The 27,711-nt window shown below is 38.5% G+C and overlaps 1 protein-coding gene across 1 annotated transcript in view; it reads left to right on the top strand.

Annotated features, from left to right (window-relative positions):
- Window positions 1-281: 281 nt before the first annotated feature.
- LOC133811104 (probable disease resistance protein At5g66900) overlaps window positions 282-27,711 on the top strand; it is a 42,792-nt gene continuing 15,362 nt past the window's right edge. The window contains exons 1-2 of the mRNA XM_062246135.1: window positions 282-1,116; window positions 1,418-1,821. Coding sequence (XP_062102119.1) covers window positions 465-1,116; window positions 1,418-1,821 — 1,056 coding nt within the window. The 5' untranslated portion in view covers window positions 282-464. The remainder of the gene's footprint in view (window positions 1,117-1,417; window positions 1,822-27,711) is intronic.

Raw genomic sequence — 27,711 nt, 5'->3', positions numbered from 1 at the left:
ATTTATTTAAGAAATGAACAATTATTTTAAAAAGTAGTGTCAAGTAAGTTCAGATGAGTTGGTTCATTGCTTTTAGCTATGAATATTCAATATTAATTATTAAATTAAATTAAATTATATTGGATTGTACTGTATTGCACCGACCAACCAATAAGAATATGAATGATTTTGATGGGGTGGTGATGGGCACTAATGGTCACCCAATGGCATTTCTCTATCATTAGTCAATACTTTCTTCATTTGCAAGAAAATATTTTTACACCCCTCTTTCTAAGAAAATTCTTAGAAACATCTCATTATCTCCAGTCAAGTCTCAACGAAAAAAACCAATATTTGATCGTGAAATGAAATTTTTGTCACAACTCACAAGTGAATATTAATTAGTTAATTCGACATTTTGTCTCTCTTTCGATATGGGTATCGTCTTCTTTCTCAGATTAATTTGATCTGGGTCTCTCGATAACATGGCATTGTTAGTCGGAGGAGCAGCTTTAGGACCGCCATTCCTTTTGTTGTTTAATTTTCTGGTCAAACTCCCAATAGAGAAGATTGCATCATTTCATGGTGTGCTCAAAAGCATCAAGTCAACGGTAGAAAACTTGGAACCCTTCATCAATCAGCTAACGGAAACAAACAAGGCTTTGGATCGGCCACACGCAGAGATAAAAGGCTTTGCAGGTACCATAAATAAGGGAAAGAAGCTAATTGAAAAGTGCTCCAAGTATAGTAAGTGGAAACACTTCTACAAAAGGCCTCGTTACAACAACAAGCTTCGGAAATTGGATGAAGAACTCAAACGCTTGCTGCAGATGCTAAATCCTCAGATTTTAATAACTGGGCATGAAACTCTGCTTTTGTCTAAGGAAATTCATGGCATTCTAACCAGAGGAACCCAATTTACAAATGATAAGGTTTCTAGTCAAAATGAGCTAGAGGGTTGCTGCTATGCTCCTCAACCACCAGCCTTTACAGTCGGACTGAATGAGCCTCTTCAGGAGTTGAAGATGAAGCTTTTAAGTGCCAATGAGTCAACAATGCCAATTTTAGTTACTGCTCTTCCAGGAAGTGGGAAGACCACATTGGCCATAAAGATTTGCAAGGATGATGAAATCAAAGGTACACTTTTCATTTCTACAAATTAAAAATAAGCCATTTGTCTCTATTGATAGTATGTTAAATGATGTGCAAGGAGGGCAAAATTAAGAAACCCTTTTCACATCTACAAATATCCCTAGAAATAAACCATTTTGTTTCTATTGATAATATGTTAAATGATATGTGTTTTTCTTTGCCTCTTTAGTTTATTTTCGAGTGCTAAATTGGGTAGTTTATATTTTGCTGTATTTATCTGCTTATGATACTAATTAGAGCTTTAGAGCATCTTTCACTGAGATTTTTTCTTTGGTATTTTGTATAGAGAAATTCAAGAGCAACATCCTGTTTGTAACTGTTTCTAAGAGTCCCAACTTGAATCTTATTGTTCAAGAACTTTATCAGCACAAAGGTTATTCTGTGCCTACTATCAAAGACAGCCATGATGCAAAAATCAAATTGGAACAATTTTTTAACATAATTGGTAAAACGCCTGTATTATTGGTACTTGATGATGTTTGGTCCGGATCAGAGTCTCTCATTCAGCAGAATTTTGTTTTCCCGATACCGGAGTACAAGATTTTGGTGACATCCCGTTTTCAGCTTCCAACATTTGGACTTCCATATGAATTGAAACCATTGAGTGATGAACATGCAATGACTATTTTCAAGCATTATGCTTTGATGGAAGATGGAAACTTAGACATTCCAGATGATCTTGTGAAGAAGGTACATATCCCACAAGCATGTTTGATTTGTTGTCTTCTAAAACATAAAACTTCTCATTCTTATGTTCCTGAAAAATTATGCTGCCTTCTATAGTTGGTTAGGTGCAAATAAGATAAAAAGATTTCACTTCAGGACCCATCTAAGTGGTTCATAATTGATTTTTCTTTGTTTCTTGAATTGCAGGTAGTGGATCACTGTAAGAAAGTTCCCCTTGCCCTCAAACTGATTGGTTCATCACTAAGGGGACAACACCAAAGAATCTGGGAAAGAGAACTGAAAGATTGGTCCACAGATTCATCTATTCTTCTCAGTAATGAGAGAGAACTTCTTTCTTGTTTACAAACCAGCTTAGATGTCTTGGATGAAAAGAAAATTATTCTCAAGTAAATGTTTCATGAATCTTGGTTTGTTTCCAGAACACTAAAGAATTCCTGCAACTTTCCTCATTGATATAATGAAGGAATTGCATGGAGTAAAAGAAGGTGCCATTGCTAACCTTTACGATCTTAGCAGCCGGAATCTGGCAAATCTTGTGGTCACTTGGTATGCTGGCTCTTATCATGAGTTTCTTTGTTTTAGATTTTACTTTAAAGTTGATGCTAAAAATTTCTTTAAAGGTGTCAGAACAAAACAGAAACTCGTTGACCAAACCCTTAATCTGTTCGACAAGATTGGATATCATTGTTTCATTTATTAAGAATTAATTCTAAGCAATTTATTTATTGTAAAAATAGAAGATAAGGATGAAGTGGATGACTACTACAGTGAACACTTCTTTACTCGGCATAATGTGCTTAGAGATATTTCCCTCTGTTCTTCTTTTACTCGGAAGAACAGAGGGAGAGATTGATTGTAGAACTAACTGTAAAAAATCTTCCCATGTGGTGGATGTACAAAAGCAGCAGCCTTTCAATGCCTCCTTAGTAGCTATCTCAACTGGTGGTTCTCTTACCCCCACATTCTCTCAAAGTCATACCAAATATAGAATCAGTAGGGCCTAATAAATTTGTTACTTTCATTTTTGTAGATGGATCATTCTCATCAGAATTATATGACATCCTACTACCCAAAGCTAAGATTCTAATTCTAAACTTTCGAAAGAAGAATTACACCTTACCCAAGTTTGTGAAGAACATGAGCAACTTAAAGGTTCTACTACTCACAAACTACGCTTTCTTCCCTGCTGAATTGACTTTCAGCTGCTTAATTCTTTGACCAATCTGTCAAGAATAAGACTAGAGCGCATTTCAATTCCTTCCCTGAAAGAAACTCACATTGTACTGAAGAAACTACAAAAGTTATCTTTGTTTGTGTAAAATAGATGAGGCTTTCGTTTCAGTCAAGATTTCAGAAGTATTTTCAAATCTAGAAGAAATAAACATCAACTATTGCAATGATTTGGTAGAACTGCCTGTTGGAATATGTGATCTGATCAAGCTAAAGAAGCTGAACACAATACATTGTCGTAATCTATTTGCCTGAGGAAATTGGGAACTTGATTAATCTACTAGTGTTGAGGTTTCGATCATGTATCAATTTGGAAAACTTACCAGATACCAAATGCAAGCTCTCTCAGCTTACCCTTCTTGACATATCCAACTGTTATTGCCTTCAGAACTTGCCTGAAAACATAGGTCAGTTGTGCCATTTATCAAAGCTCAATATGAACAACTGCTTCGGATTAGTGGCGTTGCCTTCATCAGTTCTGGACTTTGAACGATTGAAGAATGTCCTGTGTGATGAGAAGCTAAAAGAAGTATGGGAATTTCATCTGCATCCTGAATCAAACACAGAGATAAATGTTGACAAGGATGGTGTCAACTTAAATTAGCTTGATAATCATCAATTTGAGACCTAGTTTTAGCATTTGTGATGAAGATTGGTTTGTATTGTAGCAATGTCGCCACTCTCAGTTCATGCCTGCTTTTATATTATTTTACAATATTGATTGGTTTGTAAGAGACATTGATAGTCATAAAAAGACCTAATGTCAAATAAAAATAAATTGACATACTTGTATTGTCATCTGGAAATCCCATGGTTCATCAGGATCGTCAAAAGGATAAGCTCTTATAATGACCCTGCTCAGAGACTGTAAGCTACAGTTAGGATTAGCTAAGTTTGTTATACTGTGTTAGTCGGTTATGTATTTGTAACTAATTCCTGTTACAAGAGTTATATATATATTTATACATGTTAAGAGGCTGAGCTCAGAAGTTAAGCTGAGTTCATTTTTACTCATTCATTCAATTCTTGCATTTTCTCCATATTCTCTCTCAGCTCTTTTTCTCTTTGAATATTCAACTTTCTTGGAATCCAAACATGGCATCAGGAGCCAGTGCGTCGCATGCTTCCGCTTCCTAATCCTCTGAGAATCCTCACATCAATCCACCAACTAATGTGCCTAGAACCACATCTGGTCCTCCGCAACATCCTCCGATTCCAGCTCCGATTGCAGTTCCGGCAAACAATTTGCCTTAGTTAAGCTGAGCTCATTTTTACTCATTCATTCAATTCTTGCATTCTCTCCATATTCTCTCTCAGCTCGGTTACCCCACAATACCACACATCTGCAATTTGTTATTGAAACACTCTCCCAGAGCTAAAGCTTACAAAACGCTCAGTAACTAATTAAAGATAAAATGACCAATCTGCTCCACTCATTAGACGCCCAAGCAGCTTCCTAATCTTTGTTCCTCATCGCATACATAAAACGTATGGGAGTTTAGGCCTATTATTATCATAATAAGTCGACTTTAGGTCTAAAGTGCACTTCATTGTCGCCTGAGTCCTGACCATGTGAACTAGGCATCAAATACCATTATCACACACAACATTTTATAATTAATTTTGTTGCAATAATTTATACGAAGATAGTGCAAGTAAAACTCCAGAAACAAAGACATCTTTCTTTCAACAAAGCCGCAATAAGCACAATAAACGCAGAGAGAAAGATTTATCTATAAATTAATGCTAGCAGACTAGTATGAAACCCAATCTTTTCACCAAATGCTCAATGAGTTGTAAAACACATATTCACAATCTATTTGCTCAAAATGATAGAAGGGAAGGGGCTAGTTGAAAATTGCTTCATGTACAGTAAGTGGCAGTACATGCACAAAAGGCCTGGCTACACTGCCAAGCTTCAGGATTTGGATGAGTCCCTTGACCGTTTGCTCAGCCAGAACTCGAATGAGACTCAGATTTTGGTGAGCTAAGGAATGAGACTCAGATTTTGGTGAGGGAAATCCATGCACTATTGGAAGAACAGACCAAGGGAATCATGGCCTTGTTTCTCGACAGATTGAGGTAAAGGGTTGCTGCCATGCTCCTGAACAACCAGATTTTACTGTTGGATTGAGTGACTCTCTTAAGGAGTTAACGACGAAACTTTTAAGGGTTGATACGGTAACAGAACCAATCTTATCCTAGTTACTCCCCCAGGATGTGGAAAGACCACTTTGATTAAAACTATGCAATGATGATCAGATCACAGGTACCCTTTTCATATCTATAGTTGTTATGTTATAATATGTTTATCCATTTTGTACTGATAGGTTTTTTCTGCTTTGTCGTGTGTATGGAAATTCAAGAGCAACACCTTGATTGTAACAGTAGCAAAGAATCCCAACTTGGGTCTTATTGTTCAAGAACTTTATCAACACAAAGGTTATTCTGTATCTACTTTCAAAGACAACAAAAAATCAGAACTCATATTGGAAAAGCATTTGTGAGAAATTGGAAAAGAGCCTGTACTATGATAGCCAAACTCGCTAGGACGAGTAAGGAGTTTGTATCAAATAATGCTAAAAGACTTCTTACAAAATTTCTTTTAACTGGGAAGGTCTTGGGCTTGATCTATGACAAATTTTGCTTTACTTTCCTTTATATGGCTATCTCTGAATTATGGGAAAATTTATAGGCAATTGTTCAAATTTGGGTAGTTATGTCTTTCATTGGGTAATCAAGAGCATTATAGGATTATTTGACTGCACTGAGAATTGTTCAAGGCTTGATTACAAGTGTAGGTTGGCAAAGGGAATGGAACTTGTCGACTTGGTTAGAAGAGCGGGTTGGCAAAAGGAATGGAACTTGGGACAACCTACTTTGTAGTCTATTGTGGTGTTACACTTATGTTATGGTACAATGGTTACCTTGCTAGGTATCACTATATTAATGGAGGACTCACCGTAGCTTTCATGTTTGTGTCATGAGTCGACTGCAAGTGTTCGCTTACATATAGAGTTTATATATTTTGGGTTTTTGTGTTTTATGTTAATCCTATGATGGACCCTCTGATTTTAAATTATACAGTTTTGGATCCTAAATTATATAAAATAGATAAAAATTGTCTCCTGAATCTGAATTCAGTCGAAATATTTTCAAATATAATCTCATAAAAATTGATGTATGTTACCGATGCATAATTTTTCCAAGTCAATAACTTTGTAAATAAAACCCAAGTGCAAAAATATTTGGATAGAACTCAGATTCAAGAGACTATTTTTAATCATTTGACAAAATATTGTGTCCAAAAATATATTTTTTAAAACAGAAGGTCCATTATGAAATTAAACAACAATACATGGACCCAAAATAATATTGAATCTTACATAGACATTAGTTGCTTCGTTATATATATACTTGTTTGAGTTTCAACTAATGCTTATCTTTCACATTTATTTATATATTTATACTGCAAGTAAAGAAACTATTATAAAAAATTTGGATCTTCATGGTAGATTAGGAAATTATCTTGGATCTTCATGGTAGATTGAAATTTATCTCTAATTTATCTTTTTAAAAGTAAGAAAAAAATATTTTTATAAGATCATACAATACATTTTAATAATACATAAGCCAAGCTTTTTAATCCACATAAGCAACTATAGAGTCGCACCGGTGGACATTGCCCTATTCCCATCTAACCAGCCTTAGAGCTAGCTCAACGCATCTTGCGCTTTATTTTTCAGTCGACCATAGGGTCGTTCAAGCATATATTATGTTTCCATGTTGGCTTAACCACCTCGGCCTGCGTTCAGCAGGCAGTTGCTGCCCTCGACTTATAAGCCGAGCTTTTCAATCAAATATATCACATAAACAACATTGGCATGCGTTCAACACGCTATTGCCGCTCTCGACTTATAATCCGAGCTTTTCAATCAGGTATAGCAGGTAAGCATTTTTCATGCAATACATATGCACCTAGTGTACTCAATCATGCTTATTCAAACATATCAGACATGGTTACAACTATGTTCAATAATCGGGGCTCGAGCCCTAATCTCAGACCAAGTGCAGTTTTCTTACCTCAAGTCCTGAGCGAAATAGAGTATAGCGACCCTGAGTGCGATCCTCTCCTCCCGAGCCTAGCGATATACCCTAGTCACAACCATAACTATGGCGGTCGAGCAGGACGTATATGTACACCCCGCCCCTGAAGCTCTCCAACTCATGGCCGGTTCAACTTTTCATTTCCTTTACCTGCACAACGTAGCACCCGTGAGCCAAGGCTCAGCAAGAAAACATAACATGCTCATAAGCAGTAAATCAAATGATTATAGAATCATAATTAACATGACTAGTAGTAATAATTGATAACTCTACAAAATAGAGTTATTTTACCATCTTTTATGTGCTAATTGTTGTTTAATTCTTGAGTTTTTAATTGATTTATTAAGTTTTTAAGTAATTTTGAATTTATTAGGTTTATTTTGATTTTATGTATTTTTGTGTGTTTTTATAGTTATTTTGTTGTAATATATTGTAGTTTAATTATTTAAATTATTGCGGTTTAGTTTGAGGTAAAAATGTTGTATTCTTGAAATTAAATGTTAAATATAAATTAAGTTATAATTAATATTTTCAAAAAATTAAATTGATTTATTTTATAGTTGAAAATATTTTATTATGATATATTTTATGCTTATTTTGTAGGGAATTTATGGTATTTTTGAGCTTTGAAAGGAGAAGAAAAGAAAAGATATAAAGCTGAAAAAGATCATAGCAATCCGCCTGGCCCAGCCATTCCCAGCCCCTTGCTCACAACATCACAGCAAGCCACCCTTCGCCACCTGTCCCAGCCACCAGCCGTGTGCTCCCTGCCTCAACACCCACTCAGCGCCTGCCTTGCCTTCCTTCACACCTCCAAACAATGCCAGCCGAACATCACATGCTGCCTCCAGTAGCTGCCCCTTGCCAGCCCAAGTCACTCACTCCATCAGCTGCCTGTTACACTTAAGACCAAGCCAAATGGGCCAATTGCTCCAGGCCCATTTTTCTTCCAGCAACTCGCACAAACGAAGCCACCTAAAGCAGCTGGTGGCAGGCTGCTTTATTCCCTTATGGAGCCCAACATCAAATGTTTTTGTATCATTTGTCCCCAATGACAAAAATGCCAACATTTTTACCCTATTTTCTACACATTTTACCCCAAAACATCATAATTACACCCTACAATTTACCCCTATTTGTCATATTATACTTAATTAAATTAGTTTCATCAATTTAATTAATTTAAATTGATTATTTTAATACCTCATTTTTTGCTATAAATAAGGGATTTAGGGTGTCCATTTTGGGAGAGGTTACTATACCATAATTTTTACACAAAAAAAACCTCTCAATTTTCTTCTTCTTCTTCTTTTTGGTTATTTTCTATGTATTTTTAGAGGAAATTTTGAGGGTTTCTCCTCCAAATTTTCCTATTTTATGTTTGTAATTTTTAGTTTGTATTTGCTATTCTACTTATGTGTTTCTAATCTTTTTAAGATTATTAAGGTGATGATGAAACAATTTGTAACTAGATAGTATTTATTTTGTATATTGATTTCCCATTTTATGCAACAAAATTTATGGAATTTTCTTCTTCAAATATATTCTTTCATCTTAAATATCATGTATTTTGGATTGTTAGCATATATTTACACTTTGTTCTTCATTAGTGCATAAACATAATATTCTTTGTGTAAGATGTGTCATTAAATTGTACACATCCATGCTTAGAACAAAAATATTATGTTTTGCCTTATAAATAATGTTCATTGATTTATTTGTTATTTCATTAGATTGATTTACACTAAATGCTTTGAAATTATAATTTTGAAAAGTGAAGAAAAATCTTATCTTTTTAGAAATAATTTGTGTTTAAAATTATAAATCTATTTAGAAAATGATAGTTTGATTTATTTTAACTATTACTAAAACTTGGGAATCAATGTACTTATAAATATTATTGAACTTGTATTTTGTGGATTCTAATCTTTAATAATCTTATTTTACCATCTTCATTTTTATTATTAATATATGTTATATATATATATACATTGTCTTTAATTTCTTTATTATTATCTTTTATTTTATTTTATTGTTACAAATTCTCATCAATATTTGGAACTAGGTTAGAATTTATTAATTTTGGTTTAAAATAGTTTCCTTTTCGATTTTAGACAACTCATTTGGGTTCGATCTCGTGCTTACACGAAAACTATTCTATAAATACGATTCGTGCGCTTGCGAGTATAAATATTTAAAACATACCCGTTTTGGGTCCATCAATAATCCTACTCGTGCATGCATTCAACCTAGATAAGTGACTATAGAGCCACATCGGGGCCCATTGCCCTATCCCCTGTATAACCAGTCTTAGGGCTAGACAAGTGTACCTGGCACTTTATATTTTAGGCGGCCATGGGGCCATTCAAGCGTATATCATGCTTCCGGGTAGGTCTAACCTCTTTAGCCTGCATTTAGCACGCTATTGTCACCCTCGACTTATAAGTCAAGCATTTCAATCATATATATAGCAGATAGACCCTCGACTGATAAGTCGAGCCTTTTTAATCATATATGACGAATAAACTCTCAACTTATAAGTCGAGCTTTTCAATCGAATATAACAGATAACCCTCTACTTATAGGCCGAGCTTTTCAATCCGAGATAACAGATAACCCTCGACTTATAAGCCAAGCTTTTCAATCAGAGATAATAGATAACCCTCGGCATATGAGCTGAGCTTTTCAATCAGATATAAAAGATAACCCTTGACTTATAAGCTGAGCTTTTCAATCAGATATAACAAATAACCCTCGACTTATAAGTCAAGCTTTTCAATCAGATAAACAGTTATTACTTAACACAGGTATGCACAGCGTAGTCAACATGTTTAATAAAACATCCTAAGCATGGTTATAGGTGCGTTCCATAACTGGGGTTCGAGCCTTAACCACAGTCCAGGTGCAATTTTCTTACCTCGGGTTCTGAGTAAATAACGTATGACAACCCCGAGTACGATCCTTTTCTCCTGAGCCTAACGGTTCACCCTAGTCACAACCATAACAAGGAATAAATATCAAGAAACGAACCAATAAAGGCTTCCTGACGAAGTCCTAGCCTCCGGGACCCTGAAATCTACTAAATTGGGTAGTAGAACCATCCCCGAGCCTTTAGGTTTTGGTTCCCACAACCCAAAACACAAATTCTGACTTTTTCCCATTTTGAGTCGCGGCGTCCCCCACTAAGGGACGCGACACTCAACTAGGCAGAGAGCCCCGAACTCAAAACCACTAGACATGCGCCGCGGGGCAACCTGCCTAGCACTGCAGCGCCAAGGTGGTTCAAGGCACCTCCCTACCTCACTGGGTTCATGTGGGTCGCGACGCCTCAAGAACAGCACCTCGGTGCAACCTCGCGGACCCAGAATTCCAGCGATTTTAAGAATTGCAAATCTATCCAAAACTATCCCAAAACACGGTTTTACCCAAAATTTACCATGGAAATGGTCTCAACAACTCAGATATACAATAACCCGCTTTACAAACTCAACAAAAACCCAGATAACACTCAGAATTCACGAAAGCTTTAAAAACTTAAAAAGATAAAACAAAACTCGGAACTTAAACTTGAATTTACCTTTGCTAAGAACAATTCTCAATTGTTTCTCCTAAGCTTACAAGCTTCTAATCCCAACCACAGCTTCAATTCCCACCAAGGACTACTCTACACTCAAGATTTCTCTTCAACATCAATTGAACTTCACCAAAGAGAGATAAAAAATGAGAGAGAGAGAGGGGGGGAGTGTGTGTTTTTAAATTATGAGTTAATAAACTCAGCTGAGTTAACTTAAGCCAATGGTCCAAATGACCAAAATACCCCCACTCACATAAATACCTCTCAAAGCCCCTCAAGGGCAAAAATGTCATTTTCGACTCTCTAATCCTGCATTACTCGTACTTCCCAGATAATTCTGCCAAGCTCGGAATACCACTATTTTTCTCAAAATACAAATCATACTCCAATGAGTCTCTGTAACTCACCGAATTACCAAAGTACCCCTTGGCTCGCCCCGAGCCGAGTATAAATCCATGTTGTGACTAAATCGCTATCTTGCTCAAAAAGACCGACTCCTACCGAATATCTCAAATATATCCACATAATGATGTGGTCTCAATCATATAATATCATATAATCACAATTGTAACGCCCTCCTAATCAAGGACCGTTACACTGTGTATTTTAAATAGTGATGGACCTGCTAAACGAATCATTTGACCATAACTGTGTAACTAAACATGATTAACGATTTAGGGTTAAAATTTTTGGTCAAAATGTTTAACTGTTTCACTAAAACGTTTACTTCCATACATGGGATCCTAAACTCACATTTAAAAATGCTAATTACAATTGAAAAGTTACAACCACCCGACCTAAGCGGCAAAATAGGGTTTGACCCTAGTTCCTCTGAGAAACCCCGACTGTGGTGGTCAAGCAGCCGCATATGTACACATCGTCACTAAAGCTCTCCAACTCATGGATGGCCCGACTTTCTTTTCCCCTTACTGCACCATAAAGCACCTATGAGCCAAGGCTCAACAAGAAAACTTAAACATGCTCATAAGCAGTTAATAATATGTTACAAAATCATAATAAGCATGTCTAGTAGTAATAACCCTACTTATGCATGTATATCATTCATATAAATGACTACAATGTCAAGTGGGGTCAGTTTCCCTAGATAAATGATTAACGAATCATATAGGGGACTGTTGCCCAAAATATATGATTACTGAATCATACTGGGGCCCGACGCCCTAGGATATGAGACTAATGAGTCACCCTGGGGCCATTTGCCCTATCCTTTGTATAACTAGCCTTGGAGCTAGCCCAACGTACCTAACGCTGTAACTTTCCACGACCAATAGGTCAAAAAGGCGTATGATGCACTCCTGATTAGGCATAATCATATCAACAAGCGCTCAACGCACGATTACCGCCCTTGACTTATAAGGCAATGCTTTCGACCAGCACTCAGCGTGCTTTTGCCGCCCTTGACTTATAAGTCAATGCTATCAACCAGCACTCAGCGTGCTAATGTCGTTCTTGACTTATAAGTCAGGTCCGGGGCCCATCCCTAGGATATTGCACTAATAAGTCACCTCGGGGCCCATTGCCTTATCCTCTATATAACCAGCCTTGGAGTTGGCCCAGTGTACCTGGCGCTTTAGTTTTCCACAACCAATAGGTCAGTCAAGCATATGATGCGCTCCTAGTTAGGCTAACCATATCGACCAATGCTCAGCGCACTATTGCCACCCTTGACTTATAAGTCAATTATTTTTTACCAGCGCTCAACGCTATTGCCGTCCTTGACTCATAAGTCAAGCCTTTCTCAATCAGATAATGCAGACTAGCATATATCATACATCAAATATCCAGATACAAAGCATTCAACATGCTTAATCAATGATCACAAACATAATCATAATCATGCACATTCTCAGAGGCCCAAGCTCTGATCAAATCTATATTCAACATTCAAGCCAAGCCCTAATCACGTACATCACATATTGGGTGTAGTTTTCTTACCTCTGGTCCAAGCACAAGTTAAGAATGAACGACCCTCGAGCACAATCACGGTTTTGAGCTCCTAACGATAACCTAGTCACAACCAAGTATAGAATCCCATCAATAATGAGAAAATAAAGGCTTATGGACCGAGTCCTATCCTCCGGGATGTCGAATTCTACTATACTGGGTAGTAGGATCGATCCCGAGCCCTTAGGTTTTAGTTCTCGCACCCCAAAACCCTCATAGGCCAAAATCCTTAATTTGTGCCGTGGTGCCCCTAATTAGGGTCGTGACGTTCCCACACTTAGAGTTGCGACTCTCCTTAAATAGAGAGCCCAGCCCAAACTACTCTAGACACGGGCCGCAACGTAGCTCCACAAGCCCCGCGGTGCGATAACGATTCAGAGAACCGCCCAGGCTATTGGGTTCATGAGGGCCGCGACGCCCAAGAACAGGGTCGCGACGCAACCCCGCGAACCCAACTTTTCTCCAATTCAAATCCTCCAAAATTCAACCCAAAACCAAACCAAACCCACAATTCAATCCAAAAACATCTATGGTACATCACAGGCAACAAAACTTGACTTTCCTTCGGATTAAAACTCATCAAAATCATAATATTCAATCAAAGCTTAAGAAACTTAAGGAAAACGAAACTCAGAAACTTAAATCTTAAATTACATTATGTTGTTTTCCAGCTAAATCCTCCAGCTATCAAGCTTCTAATCTTCTCTAGAATCGTTATGACTCTAACCTTGCTTGAATCCGAGTCCTAAAACTCGAGTTTCCTTCGAAAATGCTAACGAGCTGAAATGAGAGAACAGGAGAAAGAACGAGAGATTTTTCTGAGTTTTATAGTTATGAGAGGGTACTTCGAGTTCAAGTAACCTTAAGCAAATCGCAAGGCTCGGGGTACCCAAAAACGTCCTCGAGGGAAAAATAGTCAAAATCCCTCGAATTTTGTCATGATCTCACTAATTTCAATATATCCTCAAATATTCATTCTCATTACCCAATATCCCGGTAATGTACTAAATACCCAAAATACCTTTTAACTCACCCCGATTCAAGTACTGGTCCTGTTGTGACTTTCCCGCTAGCTTGCTCTCTAGGATCGCCTCGTGCCAAGTAACCCAAATATATCCACATAATGATGTGGTACCGCACATATATCACATGCCAAATATACCCATAATGGGCCAAATTATAAAAATTGCACTTTTGACCAGAAACGGGCCCACATGCATATATAATACACCTAAACATGCATATCAAGTCATATTATAATATAACTCACATAATCATATAATAATACACATATATATATCACATAAACACATAATTTTCATAATTTGCCATCATGGTACCCTAATCAAGGCCCTAAGCATTATTAGGTAATTTGGGACTTTACAACAATAATACCCTTAGCGGGTCAAAATTACAAATATGCCCCTTTAAATAAAAGCGGGCATGTTTCGCACATTTAATACACTTTAACATGCCTAATCAGTCATATCATAATAAAACTCATGCAATTCATACAATCACATAAATATCCAATTAAATCACATATTAACATATAATAATCAAATTATTCCCTCATGGCCCCCCAATCAAGGCACTTAGACTTATTAGGAATTTTGGAACGTTACAACTATCCCTTCCTTATAGAAATTTCACCCTTAAAATTTACCTAAACAACTCGGGATACTAGTCCCGCTTATTTGACTCTAATTCCCAAGTCGCCTCCTCGACCTTGTTGTTATGAATCCCTGATAGCGATGAGGGTAGAGCCAATCTATAGGGTACTTGACCAATCCTCTCTATAATCTCAAAAGGTCCCACAAATCTAGGGCTCAGCTTGCCCTTCTTCCCAAACTGCTTCACCCCTCTCGAAGGTGAAACACGCAAGATAACATAGTCCCCAACCAGGAACTTTATGTCTCTACGCTTAGGATTAGCGTAGCTCTTCTGTCTACTCTGAGAAGCGAGCATTCGAGCTCTAATCTTCTCAATAGCCTCACTGGTCCTTTGAACTACTTGGAAACCCATATATTTCCTCTCACCCATTTCATCCCAATGAATGGGTGATCTACATTTCCTACCATACAACATCTCATATGAAGCCACTTCAATAGTCGACTAGTAGTTATTATTGTAGGAAAACTCAATCAATGGCAAATACTTAATCCAGGACCCTTCAAAGTCCAACACACATACTCGCAGCATGTCTTCTAATATTTGTATCGTTCTCTCAAATTATCCATCTGTCTGAGGATGATAGGCGGTACTAAACTTCATTTGTGTACCCATAGCCATCTGCAGACTTCCCCAAAACTTGGAAGTAAAGATGGGTTCCCGATCTGACAAAATAGACCTAGGAGCCCCATGAGGGCGTACTATCTCTTTGACAAAGAGATCAGCGTATTGATCCACTGTAAAGTTTGTCCTTATTGGCAAGAAATCGGCTGATTTGGTATACCGATCCACAATCACCCAAACTGAATCATGCTGACCCACGGTCCTTGGTAATCCCACTACAAAATTTACAGTAATGTCCTCCCATTTTCACTCAGGAATACCCAAAGGCTGTAGTAGCCATGCTGGTCTCTGGTGTTCAGATTTCACTTGCTGACACGTTAGGCACTTAGCCACATATTCAATCACATCTTTCTTCATCCCAAGCCACCAATATAGTGATTTCAAATCCTGATACATCCTCGTGGTGCATGGATGGAGGGAGTACAGTGTGGTATGAGATTCATCTAGAATCTCTTGCTTGATAGCAGTCCATCAGAGCACAAATTTGCTCCATGTATCTCAGTAAACCTGTAACGCCTTACTACTTTAGAACCGTTACCATGTGATTTTAAAATAGGTCATTAGCTCGCTAATCGAGGTTTTAGGTTGAAAAGTGTGATTGAATCGAAATAAAGACTCATTTATATAGGATTTTGGTATAAAAGGTTAGACATTCATTTAAATCATGAAAATGTTATATTGAGATCCCAAAATATTGTTTAGAAACATATTTACAACTCAAAAGTTACTTTACAGTCGACCTAAGCGACAAAATCAAACATTTATAACACGCTCCTCAAAATACCCCAACCGTGGCGGCCAGGTAGGCCAAACATGTACGCACCGCTACATGCCCTCCAATTCATGGTTTATCAACATTTTCCTTGCCCTTACCTGCACCACAGAGCACCCGTGAGTCGAGGCCCAACAAGAGAATTTCACAGCACAACATATAATAATTTATTTCAACAAATACATACTTAATCAAAGACAACAGACAATTTACAAGTTCATATTGGAATACACAACAGCACAACAACATAATAACACAATAGCACAACATCATAACAACACAACAGCGACCTCCACCGAACATGGCGCGTTACCAGGCACCAAGTCTGCGGTCTTAACTGAGCAGGTGTGTACAACACCCTTAAAGGGTCTCGCCCTGGCGACTTGCATTCAGCATGCTTAACGCCAATCCCGGCCTTTGCCACTCCCAGCCTTTGTCATTCCCGACCTCTGCCACTCCTAGCCTCTGCTGCTTCCAGCCCTTGCCGATTGGTCGCAATCACATGTATGACATAATAGCAATAAACAATACACACAACACTAAACACTAAACACAACATAGCTCTATGGACACAGACAGTTCTCTTACCTTGTGTCATGAACTGACAACCCAAAGCGATCTCGAGCACGATCCCTAATCCCGAGCCTGAGCGGTAAAACCTCAACCGAGAACCACGCCCCCTATGCTGTTGTTAGTCAATTCCTAGCTTTAATCCCCAAGTGTCCAAGCCCTTTCTTCCCAAAATTCAACAAACCCCTAAGGCTTCAAGAGATAGAGAGAAAAATGAGAGAGAGGGAGAAAGTGAGCTGAGCCAAGTGTTCCTTCTGGTTTTTTTTTTTTGGTTTTCCTCAGCTTCTACAAAAATCTAGTGCTAAGGCTAAGTCTATCTTTTGACAAAAAGACCATAATGTCCCTTAGTCACAACCTTATCCTTTAATGGATCTAAGGGAAAAATCGTCATTTTCCACATTTCCCGTTAATCCTCAAGTAATCCTATAAATTTCCAATTAATCCCGACATACCCAAATAATCACTAAATAATTACATGTTACTCGTTCAACCTCGAATACATACTACATCCCCACAATACCCCTTGACTCACCCCGAGCCGGGTATTTAACCTAGTTATGACTATTATGCTAATCCGCCAACTAGGATCGTCTCGGACCATACGTCTCAAATATATCCCCATAACACTGGCATCTCACTCATAACACATATATAATTACATTTATGCCATCAACAGGCCAAAATTACAAACATGCCCCAATTTACAGAAATGGGCCCACATGCATATTTAATACGCATAAACATGCATGTTTAATCACATTACCACGCTAATCATTTATATCACATAATCACACATATAATCCATTAATCGCTCATATAATCCCAATTAGGCCCTTCAGGCACTATAGTCAAGCCTTAATAACAAATTTGGGATGTTACAAAACCCATCTCTGAAACAATGTAGTCCCTTGCCACTCCAGCTAGGATGTCCTCTCTATGCCTCATCAACTGAGGATCATTCATCTGCTCTTCCTTAATCCTCTCCAAGAGAGTAGACTACAAGGTGATGTTAGCTAATTGGTCCACCATCAACTCTATCCCCACTCTAGTCATCTCCTCTATCAACTCCTTGAATATATGTTTCAAATTGAATAATTGTCCCGGACCTCTCCGACTCAAGGCATCTGCCACCACGTTGGCATTCCTGGGTGGTAAAGAATCTCACAGTCATAATCATTCACCATGTTATCCATGATTTAATCATTGAACACGTGGCAGTCATTAAAGAAGTAATTAAGCTCATCGGGAGCTGATGACGTTCTGCAAAGCTCTCCCAAAGCTCCTCGAAGTGTAGTATTCGCCCAAGCAGGCTTAGTTTCTCTTAGGCATGGATGTCTCCAAGTGAGGCCACGTTCTGAGGACCACCCCAGAGGTCTCCCCGTCTTCTTGATCTGATAGTCCTCCAAATTCTATAAGCCTTGTCCTCGGGCCTAGAGAGAGCGCCAAGTGTCATTTACTGAAGCATTGGGCCACCACAAGATTGTTTGACAACTTTTTGGGCGCCTCGAATAGTGGCGCCGAGTTCGTACACTCGACAATTAGTATTTCCCACAATGTCGCCTGACACGAGAAAACATGCAGTCATACCTTAACAATGTCAGAGGCATGTCTCCTGCAAAGTTGATGGGCTACAACCTACGAATTAGGCCTCCTGCGATACATAGGGGCCCATAGTCTTTATTAGAGCGATCAAAGGGATTTAATAGTAATTAAATCCCCAAATAATTGGGGAATATTTGTAATTAATAATATTAATGACCTTTATCCCCTATAAATAGGGCTGAGATACCCTTGTAAAAGGGTTCACAACTTTTGTACTCAAAGCAATATATACACTACCTGAGAAACCCCCATTGAAGCTTGTCATCTCAAGCTTTAAGGACTCCAATACTATAGACTCGTGGACTAGGGTTGTTTTATAACCTGAACCACGTAAAACCTTGATGTTTATCTTCATTATTTTCTTTAAAGTTCTTTTATTAAGTTGATAGGGAAAAAGGCAATCAACAATGCATAGATGTGATTTTCATACAGAGATTCGTAAATAGCACAATAAAGATTAGAGCACTTATGAATACGCAGCGGAATAAGGCTACACCATTTGGATTCCCTAACCTTTTGTCCTTGTTGAATGCTAGGTATTTCAAGGAATCCAAACCATTTTGAAACAATACCACAGTCTTCCAAGTCTTTCTCTAAAACAACCTAGTGTTTGTGTGGGCAAGTCTCAACACATGAGAAGAGAATTCCTAGAGAGAGCGGGATGCTAGGTATAGAATATTAGGAGTGAATTTTTACCTTGTCAAATTCATTTGACCTAATGTGTAATACCCCAAGTTGCTAATAAGGTTTGGGACCTTGATTAGCGTGCCTGGAGGGCAATAAGTGAATTAATATGATAATATATGAATTTGAATGAATATGTGATTAGAATGCATGTTTAGGTGGTAAAAATATGCATGTGGACCCCGTTTGTACGCTAGGGGTAAATTGGTAATTTTAGCCTGCTGAGGACATAAATGTGATAATTGTATTATGTGGTTTGTACCACGTGAGTGTGGTGATATTATTTTGATGCACGTGCCGAGATGGTCCTAGGGAGCTAATTAGTTTAAAAGTCACAACGGGATTAAATACCCGGCTCGGGATGAGCCTAGGGGTATTTTGGGGATTTCGTAAATTGAGTTTTTGTGAGTTAATGGTAATTGGTAATTGAGTAACTTGAGTAACCATTAGTAACTGCTGAGAGTAACAAGTTGTGATAGGAAAATGGTAGAATTGCAATAGAGGTGAGTTGACAAAAGTGCCCTTGAGGTTTAGTTAGGAAAGAATTTTATGGAAGGGTAGAGTGGTCATTAGGCAAGGATAGATAACTTCAGCTGAAGGAAAGGGGAATTACATATTACACTTGGTTATAGATGGTTTATGCTGGAATTTGGAAGTGGAAGCTAGAAGAAAAGAGAAGAAAAAGGAGAAAGTTGAATTTGAGACCTGGGAGGAGAAACAAGGGGCTTAAGCTGGGATTATTCAGAGGTAAGAGTTATGCACTGTTGTTGTTTAAATTTAAGTTTGATTTTCAGAGATTAAGTGTTGAATTTAAAGGGAATATGGCTGGTTTGGCTTGGAAGATTCAGTTTGGATAATCAAGGGGGGAGTGGCTTGAAGTTGGGATTGAGGTGAATTCAAGCTAAATTCTTGATTAAGGTAAGGGTTTTTATCATGTTTGAATTTCGTATCTTTTATGATTTGAGATTTTAGAGGCATGGATTATATTTTTCAAGCTCTGGTTTAGGCCTTAGAAGCCATGGTTTGAGTTTCTGAAATTTGAAACTCAAGAGTGGATTTTGAGTGTGATTGTGCAATTGAGTTTGTTTTTGATGTTTATAGGTTGTTAAAGGGTTCATTTGGGGGTTTTAAATTGATTTTGGGGCTTAGGTACTTGTTTGGGTTGAATTGGAGTTGTTTTGGCTCGGGAAAAATGCAGGGGAAAACCCAGAAATTTGGGTTCGCGTAGGGGCGTCGCGGCCCTGTTCTTTAGTGCCGCGGCGCAGGCTTGCATCAGGATCATGAAACGTTTTTGGGCGCCTAGGCCCTTGATGGGAGTGCCGCAGCCCTAGGAAAATTTTGACAGTGTAATTTTGCATTTTTAGGGCTTTTTCCCAGGGGCTCGGGGGATGGTTCCAATACATTGTTCTAGGAAATTAGAGGTCCCGAGAATACGGGATTGGTCCCGGGAAGTGGTTTTTGGATTGGTTAGTATTAAAAGTGTTTTATATGTGTTGTGACTAGGATTCCGGAGAGGCTCGTGATAGAGGACCGTGCTTGTGACCTTGGTGCATCGGAAAGCTCGGGATACAGGTAAGAAAACTGTAGCACCCATAGAGCAAGGCATGGGCCCATAGTATTGTTGCAAGGCATGGCCCTAAGTTGTGTTGTTGTTAGGATGTAGTCTTGATTGAGTTGTTATATGTTTAAATGTTGTTTGAGAGTGTTATATGTGGTTATAGCATAATGAACGGCAAAGGAGCCGAGAACGGCGAAGGGCCGAGAACGGCGAAGGCTGAGAACGGCGAAGGCCGAGAACGGCGAAGGCCGAGAACGGCGAAGGCCGAGAACGGCGAAGGCCGAGAACGGCAGTGGGGCCGGGAATAACACTTAGCACATGGAGTGCTTACAGTTAGGGTGAGACCCCAATGGATACATAGGATATCCTTACAGTGAGGACCGAGATCCCAGGCTTTGATAATGCTTCTGGGACGGCATGGCCGTATATGTTTAATCTATGGATTTATCTGACATAATGATTATATATTATGCGTGTGTTATTTGATGTATGAGTTTTCTTGTTGGGCTTCGGCTCACGGGTGCTCTGTTTTGCAGGTAAGGGCAATGAGAAAGTCAACCATCCATGAGTACGGAGAGCGTGGGGGCGGCGCATACATGTTTGGCCTGCCCGACTGCTTTGGTTGGGGGTGTTATTGAGAACTGGCTGTATTAAACTTTAGTTTGATGGTTAATTATCTGTAAACATGTTTTGAGTTGTAAATATTTTATAAACCATGTTTTGGGATCCCAAATGTAAGACACTTGAAATTTTCAATGAATTAAGGGATTTCCAAAGATTGCAGCCTAGATTTCTATTTAATTACACTTTTATTATTAAAACCTCGTTTAGCGGGTTGATTGCACATTTTAAACTCACTTAGTAACGGCTCTAAGGTGGTAGGGTGTTACAACTTGGTATCAGAGCAAGCCAAGGTTTATTGGTTCTGGAGATTGACCGAACATGTACGCTCGCTGCCATTGAAAATCTCGACTCAGGGTTGATTGGTATGGTTGACTAATATACTTGAATATGTGTTTGAATGCCTTGTTTGCCTGCTTAGTTTATAAAGAGCATGATGAATGAAATAACATATGCATGATGTTAGGGCATGGCCCGTTGTGTGTTATATGCTGTTGGTATGTTATTTGGATTGTGGATTTTGGTTGGTTGTTGAGAATAGGAGGTGGAATTGGATTTTGTTATCATGCCTGATGAGCGGTGTCACTGATTGCAGGCATATAGTTGTAATGCCTCGGCAATCATCTAGACTCCGCGGCAGCAGAGCCGAGGATGACAATCAGGGTCAGGACCTTCCACCTGCCCCACAGAACTGGCAGCAGATATTAGCCGAAATGGAGGCTAGATTACAGAGAACAGACGAAGAACTTTGTCACATGAGGCAGCAGGCCCCTTCACAGGTCACAAGGTTACCAATTCAACAAAGTGTAGCGCCAGTGCCGGTACAGCCTGTGGTTGAGAACAGGTGGGAACCTTTATATGAAAGGTTCAGGAAGCAGTAACCTCCCACCTTCGAGGGTGGATCAGACCCACTGCGGGCTGAGCAGTGGATGAATATGATTTCCTTGATCCTAGAGTTCATGAGGGTTGAAGGAAATGAAAGGGTAGCCTGTGCCCGCTACATGCTTAGGGAAGATGCCCGCATCTGGTGGGATGTAGTGAGTCAGCGGAGGAATGTTACAATTATGACCTGGGAAGAATTTAAGAGTATCTTTAATGAGAAATACTACAGCATAGCAGTTTGAGCTGCGAAGGTTGATGATTTTATCAACCTGACTCATAACAGGTTATCAGTTACTGAGTACGCCCTGAGATTTGACAAACTGGCGAAGTTTGCGCCAGACCTAGTGCCGACGGATGCGGCCAGGAGAGATAGATTCATACGGGGGTTGAATGTGATGATCGCCCGTGATGTGAATATTATGTTAATTCCAGAGACCACTACTTATGCTCAAGCAGTAGATAAGGCCCTTACTGCAGAGAGGGTTGAGGATCAGATATGGAAGGACAGCGCTGTTAGGCGCGATGCCAGGAGGACGGTGCCTCCTTTTGTTGGGTCTAGTTGGGGCAGTGGCCCCAGTGAGCAGAAAAGAAAGGTTCCAGATTCATTTGTTCCTCCTAGTTCTGATAGGAGGGTATGAGGTTCTATTGGTGGTCGTCAGGGCGAAGGTGACAACTGGAGGAGTTTCCCAGTGTGTCCTCGGTGCAAACGACGACATCAGGGCGAGTGCCGGATTAGGGCATGCTTTGTTTGTGGGAGTGCCAACCATTTGAAGAAAGACTGCCCACAGGCCAAGAAGGAGGAGCCAAAGCAGGGAGACAGTCTCGCTCCTGCCAGGGTATTTCCTTTGACTCAGACTGAGGCGGAGGCTAGTCCCTCAGTTGTGACAGGTCAAATCTCTAGCGCTGGTTCTTTGTATACTGCATTGATTGATTCAGGGGCTACCCACTCTTTTGTATCTGCTAGGGTGATAGATCAGCTTTGTAGACCTAGTATTGTGTATGCTAGGGGTTTTTAGACTTTGTTACCAACAGGAGAACTGGTAGTCTCTATGTAACGTCCCTAAGGTAGGGTACGTCTGCCACATACTCGTAATTCTAGGGTTTACGAGTATTTAAGGCACTTGACCAAAAGAATTAAATAAAATGATACGAAGAAATACAGAAAAATTTAAAACTTTTATATAAACTTATTAGAAGAAATTATTACACGTATGAATACTTTAAATTTAAGGCAGCCATATGAAAACTCTAAACCATTATTGCATTGCTACTGAGTCCGTGCTCCACAAGTTGCTCAACAGCTAAAGCCACACCTGGAAAAATGTTGGAAAATAACATAATGAGCTAACGCTCAGTAAGCAAATCTCATGCATACACATACACATGAATGTCGTGAGTTTGTAGTGCACATATACTAATATGCTGACTTATATACTTATGCATTTCATTTATTGCTCATGCACTTTCAAACTTTACTTTTATGCTCTTTCTTTTAGTTTCACATTTTTATGGGCCCAATATCACTTGTGCACACTGTTTGATTCAGCCAATGCCTGCAGGGCTTGTTACACATATCATATAGAATCCCATGGGTTCTCCTCCGGCTAGCCATCATCTCAGCTAGGCTCATCATAACACTCATTTCATCGTTGCCATAGCTGCCATACTTATTACACATATGGAGGAGAAAGACGGAAACATGGCAAACATATCTGAATGGTCAACTCTGACCTAGCCCACACTAGTGGGCAGCCACTATAAGTCTTATAGACTTCCGTCTTCTTTATTGAACTTACTTGATTGCTTCATCAAAACAGTGGCACCCTTTTTAAACATCTTATTATCACTTTGCTTAAGCCTTGTGTCATTAAAATGTTTAACTTTACATAAGACTTTTCAAGACATTTCATAACTTTTCTCATATTCATATGCATGGTCTTATATCACATAATAATGTATCACATAACTGTACATGCCATGCATACATGCTGATGCTGAAATGCCAATGTTCGTGTTCATGACTCATGTTGATGGTATTCAATCAAGGCATTGTATCACATCTCATATAACTCAAAACATCTTTAGTCATAATACATGAAGCTTTGGGTTGGTGGCGTTGTTATACCTTAACGTAGAGCTATGGCTCAGGTCTAAGGTTTCCAGCCTAAAAACTTAAACGCTTCATAACAAATCATGAACATAGAGTAATCCACATATCCATCAACATAAGAACACATACTTGCACATAATTCATATCATTCTTAACTAAGTAAGACATCTTTCACATATCACAGAATTCATCAATTACATATCACACAACACCCTTATGGTGTTCATATAACCATTTTTCACATACTTATCATATGCATCATCATCATACCATACTTAACTCATCAGATGTACACAATCAATGTAGTCATGCATCTTACACTTAAGCACAAAAGGTGAGATTTACTTACCTTAGGTCCTTAGCTTATTTTAAAATTCCTCACCAAGAGTCAATCAATCAAATCCATACAAATCCTATTCAAGGCACATAATTTATTAAATTCTATCAAAATCATAAATATACACTATTGATAGTGTATATTAATAATACCAGAAACTATATAAATGATAATAATAAATTATTATCAACGTAATGCAAATAACTCTTCATATAAAACCATGCTTTAAACCTTGCTCATAAGATAATGTACCCTTATGATAATAATAATAATAATCCCAACAAAAATAATAATTATCGTCTATAATTAAACTTATTTCGATATTAATAACAAAATACTTCAATAGCAATACTTATATGGATGTATATATTCAAATAGTCATTTTATAAAAGAAATCATATTTTTAACATAAAGTTGTAATAATCAATATAATGATAATAATATAAATATAAATATTTATATTATTATTAATTAGTCATAATATCAATTCCAGTGATATAATAAATATACTTTCTCCAAACTTCACTGGTCTTACAAATATCAATAACTATAAGAAACTAATATTTGATATTATTTTAATATTCAAATATTAATATACAATAATAATGGTTAGATAATAGGTTTACTATAAATCATACTTTTCATATATATATATATATATATGAATCTGTATTCTTGATTTACTTAACAAAATAATAACAATAATAATTAAAATTACTTAATCATAATAATTTCCATATTAATATAAAATCAATTAAATATGTATTTTTATACTTTATTTAATATCTAATATTTTCTAGAAAATTAGACAGCACAAAGGCTATAAAGTGGACAATTCCAAAATCAAAACCTGTATCAAAAATATATATAATCCCAGACAGCCAGTAAATTACAGAAAATATTCCATATATCAATAATATATAATTATATACTATAAATACACATAATAACAATTACTCTAATCAATCACAATTAAATCACAATATATAGGTTAAAGAAATTATACCAAAATGATCGGGTTCCACAATAAGTCAAACGATGATTTTCTGAGACTCAAAACGTACTTCGGAACCTCGAACACTAAGTTTCGACCGTCGATCTACGGTGGATCGCGGTGGCTCGTGGTGGGCCCACCACCCAACTATGGTAGATGTAGGAACAAGTTATTGGGTTTTGAAGCCCACAACACGAGGAGCACGATGGTGGTGACGGATCGGCAAACGGATGCCCGAGGTGGCCGAATCGCAACTTTGAAGTCGCGGGGTGGCCGAACTTAAATCGAGTGGTTGAGGCGTTTAATCGGCGAGTGAGCTCTAGATTCCCGCGTAGGTCGATAGTTCGGAGGCCTCTGAATCCAACGGTCCGGCGCGTGGCTAAAAATGGTGGTCGGAAAGTACTCCTGCGTCGTCGGCAACAGTAATACGCAGAGGAGAGAGAGAGAGAGAGAGAGAGGGGGGTTTTATGAGGAGAGAGAGAGAGACTCGGGTAAAAAAGAAAGGCTGAAGCCTTTTCTTTTCTTTTCTTTTCTTTTTTTTTTTTTTAAAATTATTTTTGAAATTACACTTGGACCCAAAATATTAAAATTCTTTTCAAATAAGCCCTTTAGCAAAACTTTCTTAATTTTATAAAAATCCCCAATTAAAATTATATGACATTTGGGTCCAATACTTGACTACTCAAGTTTCTCTCTCTTTAATCTCATTAAAAACATAAAATCATATTTTAAACACTATTTTTCCATTACTATTTCTTAAATTTGTAAACTTGTACCTTTTATGTATTAAAACTCTGATTTATTATAAATAAATGTATTATGAAAATGTTGGATATTACACTCTAGGAGGTGGGTTAGAGCATTACCAGTAGAGATAGCTGGCAGAGAATTGTTTGTTGATCTAGTTTAGTTAGACATGGATGACTTTGATATGATATTAGGGATGGATTAGTTAACGAGGTATGGAGCAACAATTTACTGCAAGCGGCGTATGGTGACTTTTGAACCAGAAGGCGAGGTACCTTTTGTGTTTGTGGGGATAGTGAATGGACCGCGAGTGCCTATGGTCTCGGCACTGAAGGCTAGAGACCTGATGCAGGAAGGTTACATAGGATTCTTAGCAAGTGTCGTGGACATCTCTAGAGCAGCTTCAGTGGGACCGAATGAGACTAGATTAGTCTGTGAGTTTCCAGACTTATTTCCAGCGGACTTGCCGGGGTTGCCACCACAGTGAGAGATTGAGTTCATCATAGAGTTGGCATCAGGGGTGGAGCCAGTTTCCAAGGCACCCTATAGAATGGCTCCGGCAGAGTTAAAAGAATTAAAGATCCAATTACAGGAGTTATTGGATTTGGGGTTCATCAGACCGAGTTTCTCGCCATGGGATGCTCCAGTATTATTTGTTAAGAAGAAGGATGGGTCGCTTAGAATGTGCATTGACTACAGGGAGTTGAATAAGTTGACTATTAAGAATAAGTATCCACTGCCTAGGATCGATGATTTATTTGATCAGCTATAGGGGAGTAAGGTGTTTTCGAAGATTGATCTCTGGTCAGGCTATCATCAATTGAGGATTAGAGAGGAAGACATACCAAAGACTACTTTTCGAACAAGGTACGGGCATTATGAATTTCTGGTTATGTCCTTTGGATTAACCAACGCCCCAGCAGCTTTTATGGATATGATGAACAGGATTTTCAAAGATTATCTGGATAAGTTTGTGATTGTATTTATCGATGATATACTGGTGTACTCCCAGTCAGAGACAGAGCATGAGCATCATCTGCGCCTGGTATTGCAGCAATTGAGAGAGCATAAGTTAAATGCCAAGTTCAGTAAGTGCGAGTTCTGGTTACCACAGGTTACATTTCTGGGCCATATTGTCAGTAAGGAGGGGATACTGGTTGACCCAAGTAAGATAGAGGCAGTGAGAGATTGGCCTAGACCGAGCAGTGTTCCTGAGGTCAAAAGTTTTCTCGGATTGGCAGGATACTACCGACGGTTTGTAGAGGGGTTCTCCATAATTGCTACTCCATTGACAGAGTTGACTACAAAGAAGACCAAGTATGTGTGGACAGACCGGTGTGAGAATAGCTTCAAGGAGTTGAAGCGGCGATTGATTACTGCACCAGTGTTGAGCCTGCCGACAGACAATGAGAAGTTTGTGGTTTACTGTGACGCTTCTAGACAGGGTCTGGGATGTGTGTTGATGCAAACTGGGAAAGTGATAGCTTATGCATCAAGGCAACTAAAGGAGTATGAACAGAGATATCCCACGCATGATCTGGAGTTGGCTGCAGTGGTATTCGCACTTAAGGTTTGGAGACATTACCTGTATGGTGAAAAGTGCGAGATATACACTGATCACAAGAGTTTAAAGTATTTCTTTACTCAGAAAGATCTGAACATGCGTCAAAGACGGTGGTTGGAATTGGTAAAGGATTACGATTGTGACATTTTATACCATCCTGGGAAGGCTAATGTAGTAGCTGATGCATTGAGCCGGAAGGGCCCAGGTCAGTTGTATAGCTCGAGGCAGGTATCAGACAGACTAGCCGAGGAGATGACCAAAGCAGGAATAGAGTTAGTGGT

The sequence above is a fragment of the Humulus lupulus genome, chromosome 1, assembly GCF_963169125.1.
Source record: "Humulus lupulus chromosome 1, drHumLupu1.1, whole genome shotgun sequence".
NCBI lineage: Eukaryota > Viridiplantae > Streptophyta > Magnoliopsida > Rosales > Cannabaceae > Humulus > Humulus lupulus.
The sequence above is the reverse complement of the archived record's forward strand: the minus strand, read 5'-3'. Positions and strand labels throughout refer to the sequence as shown.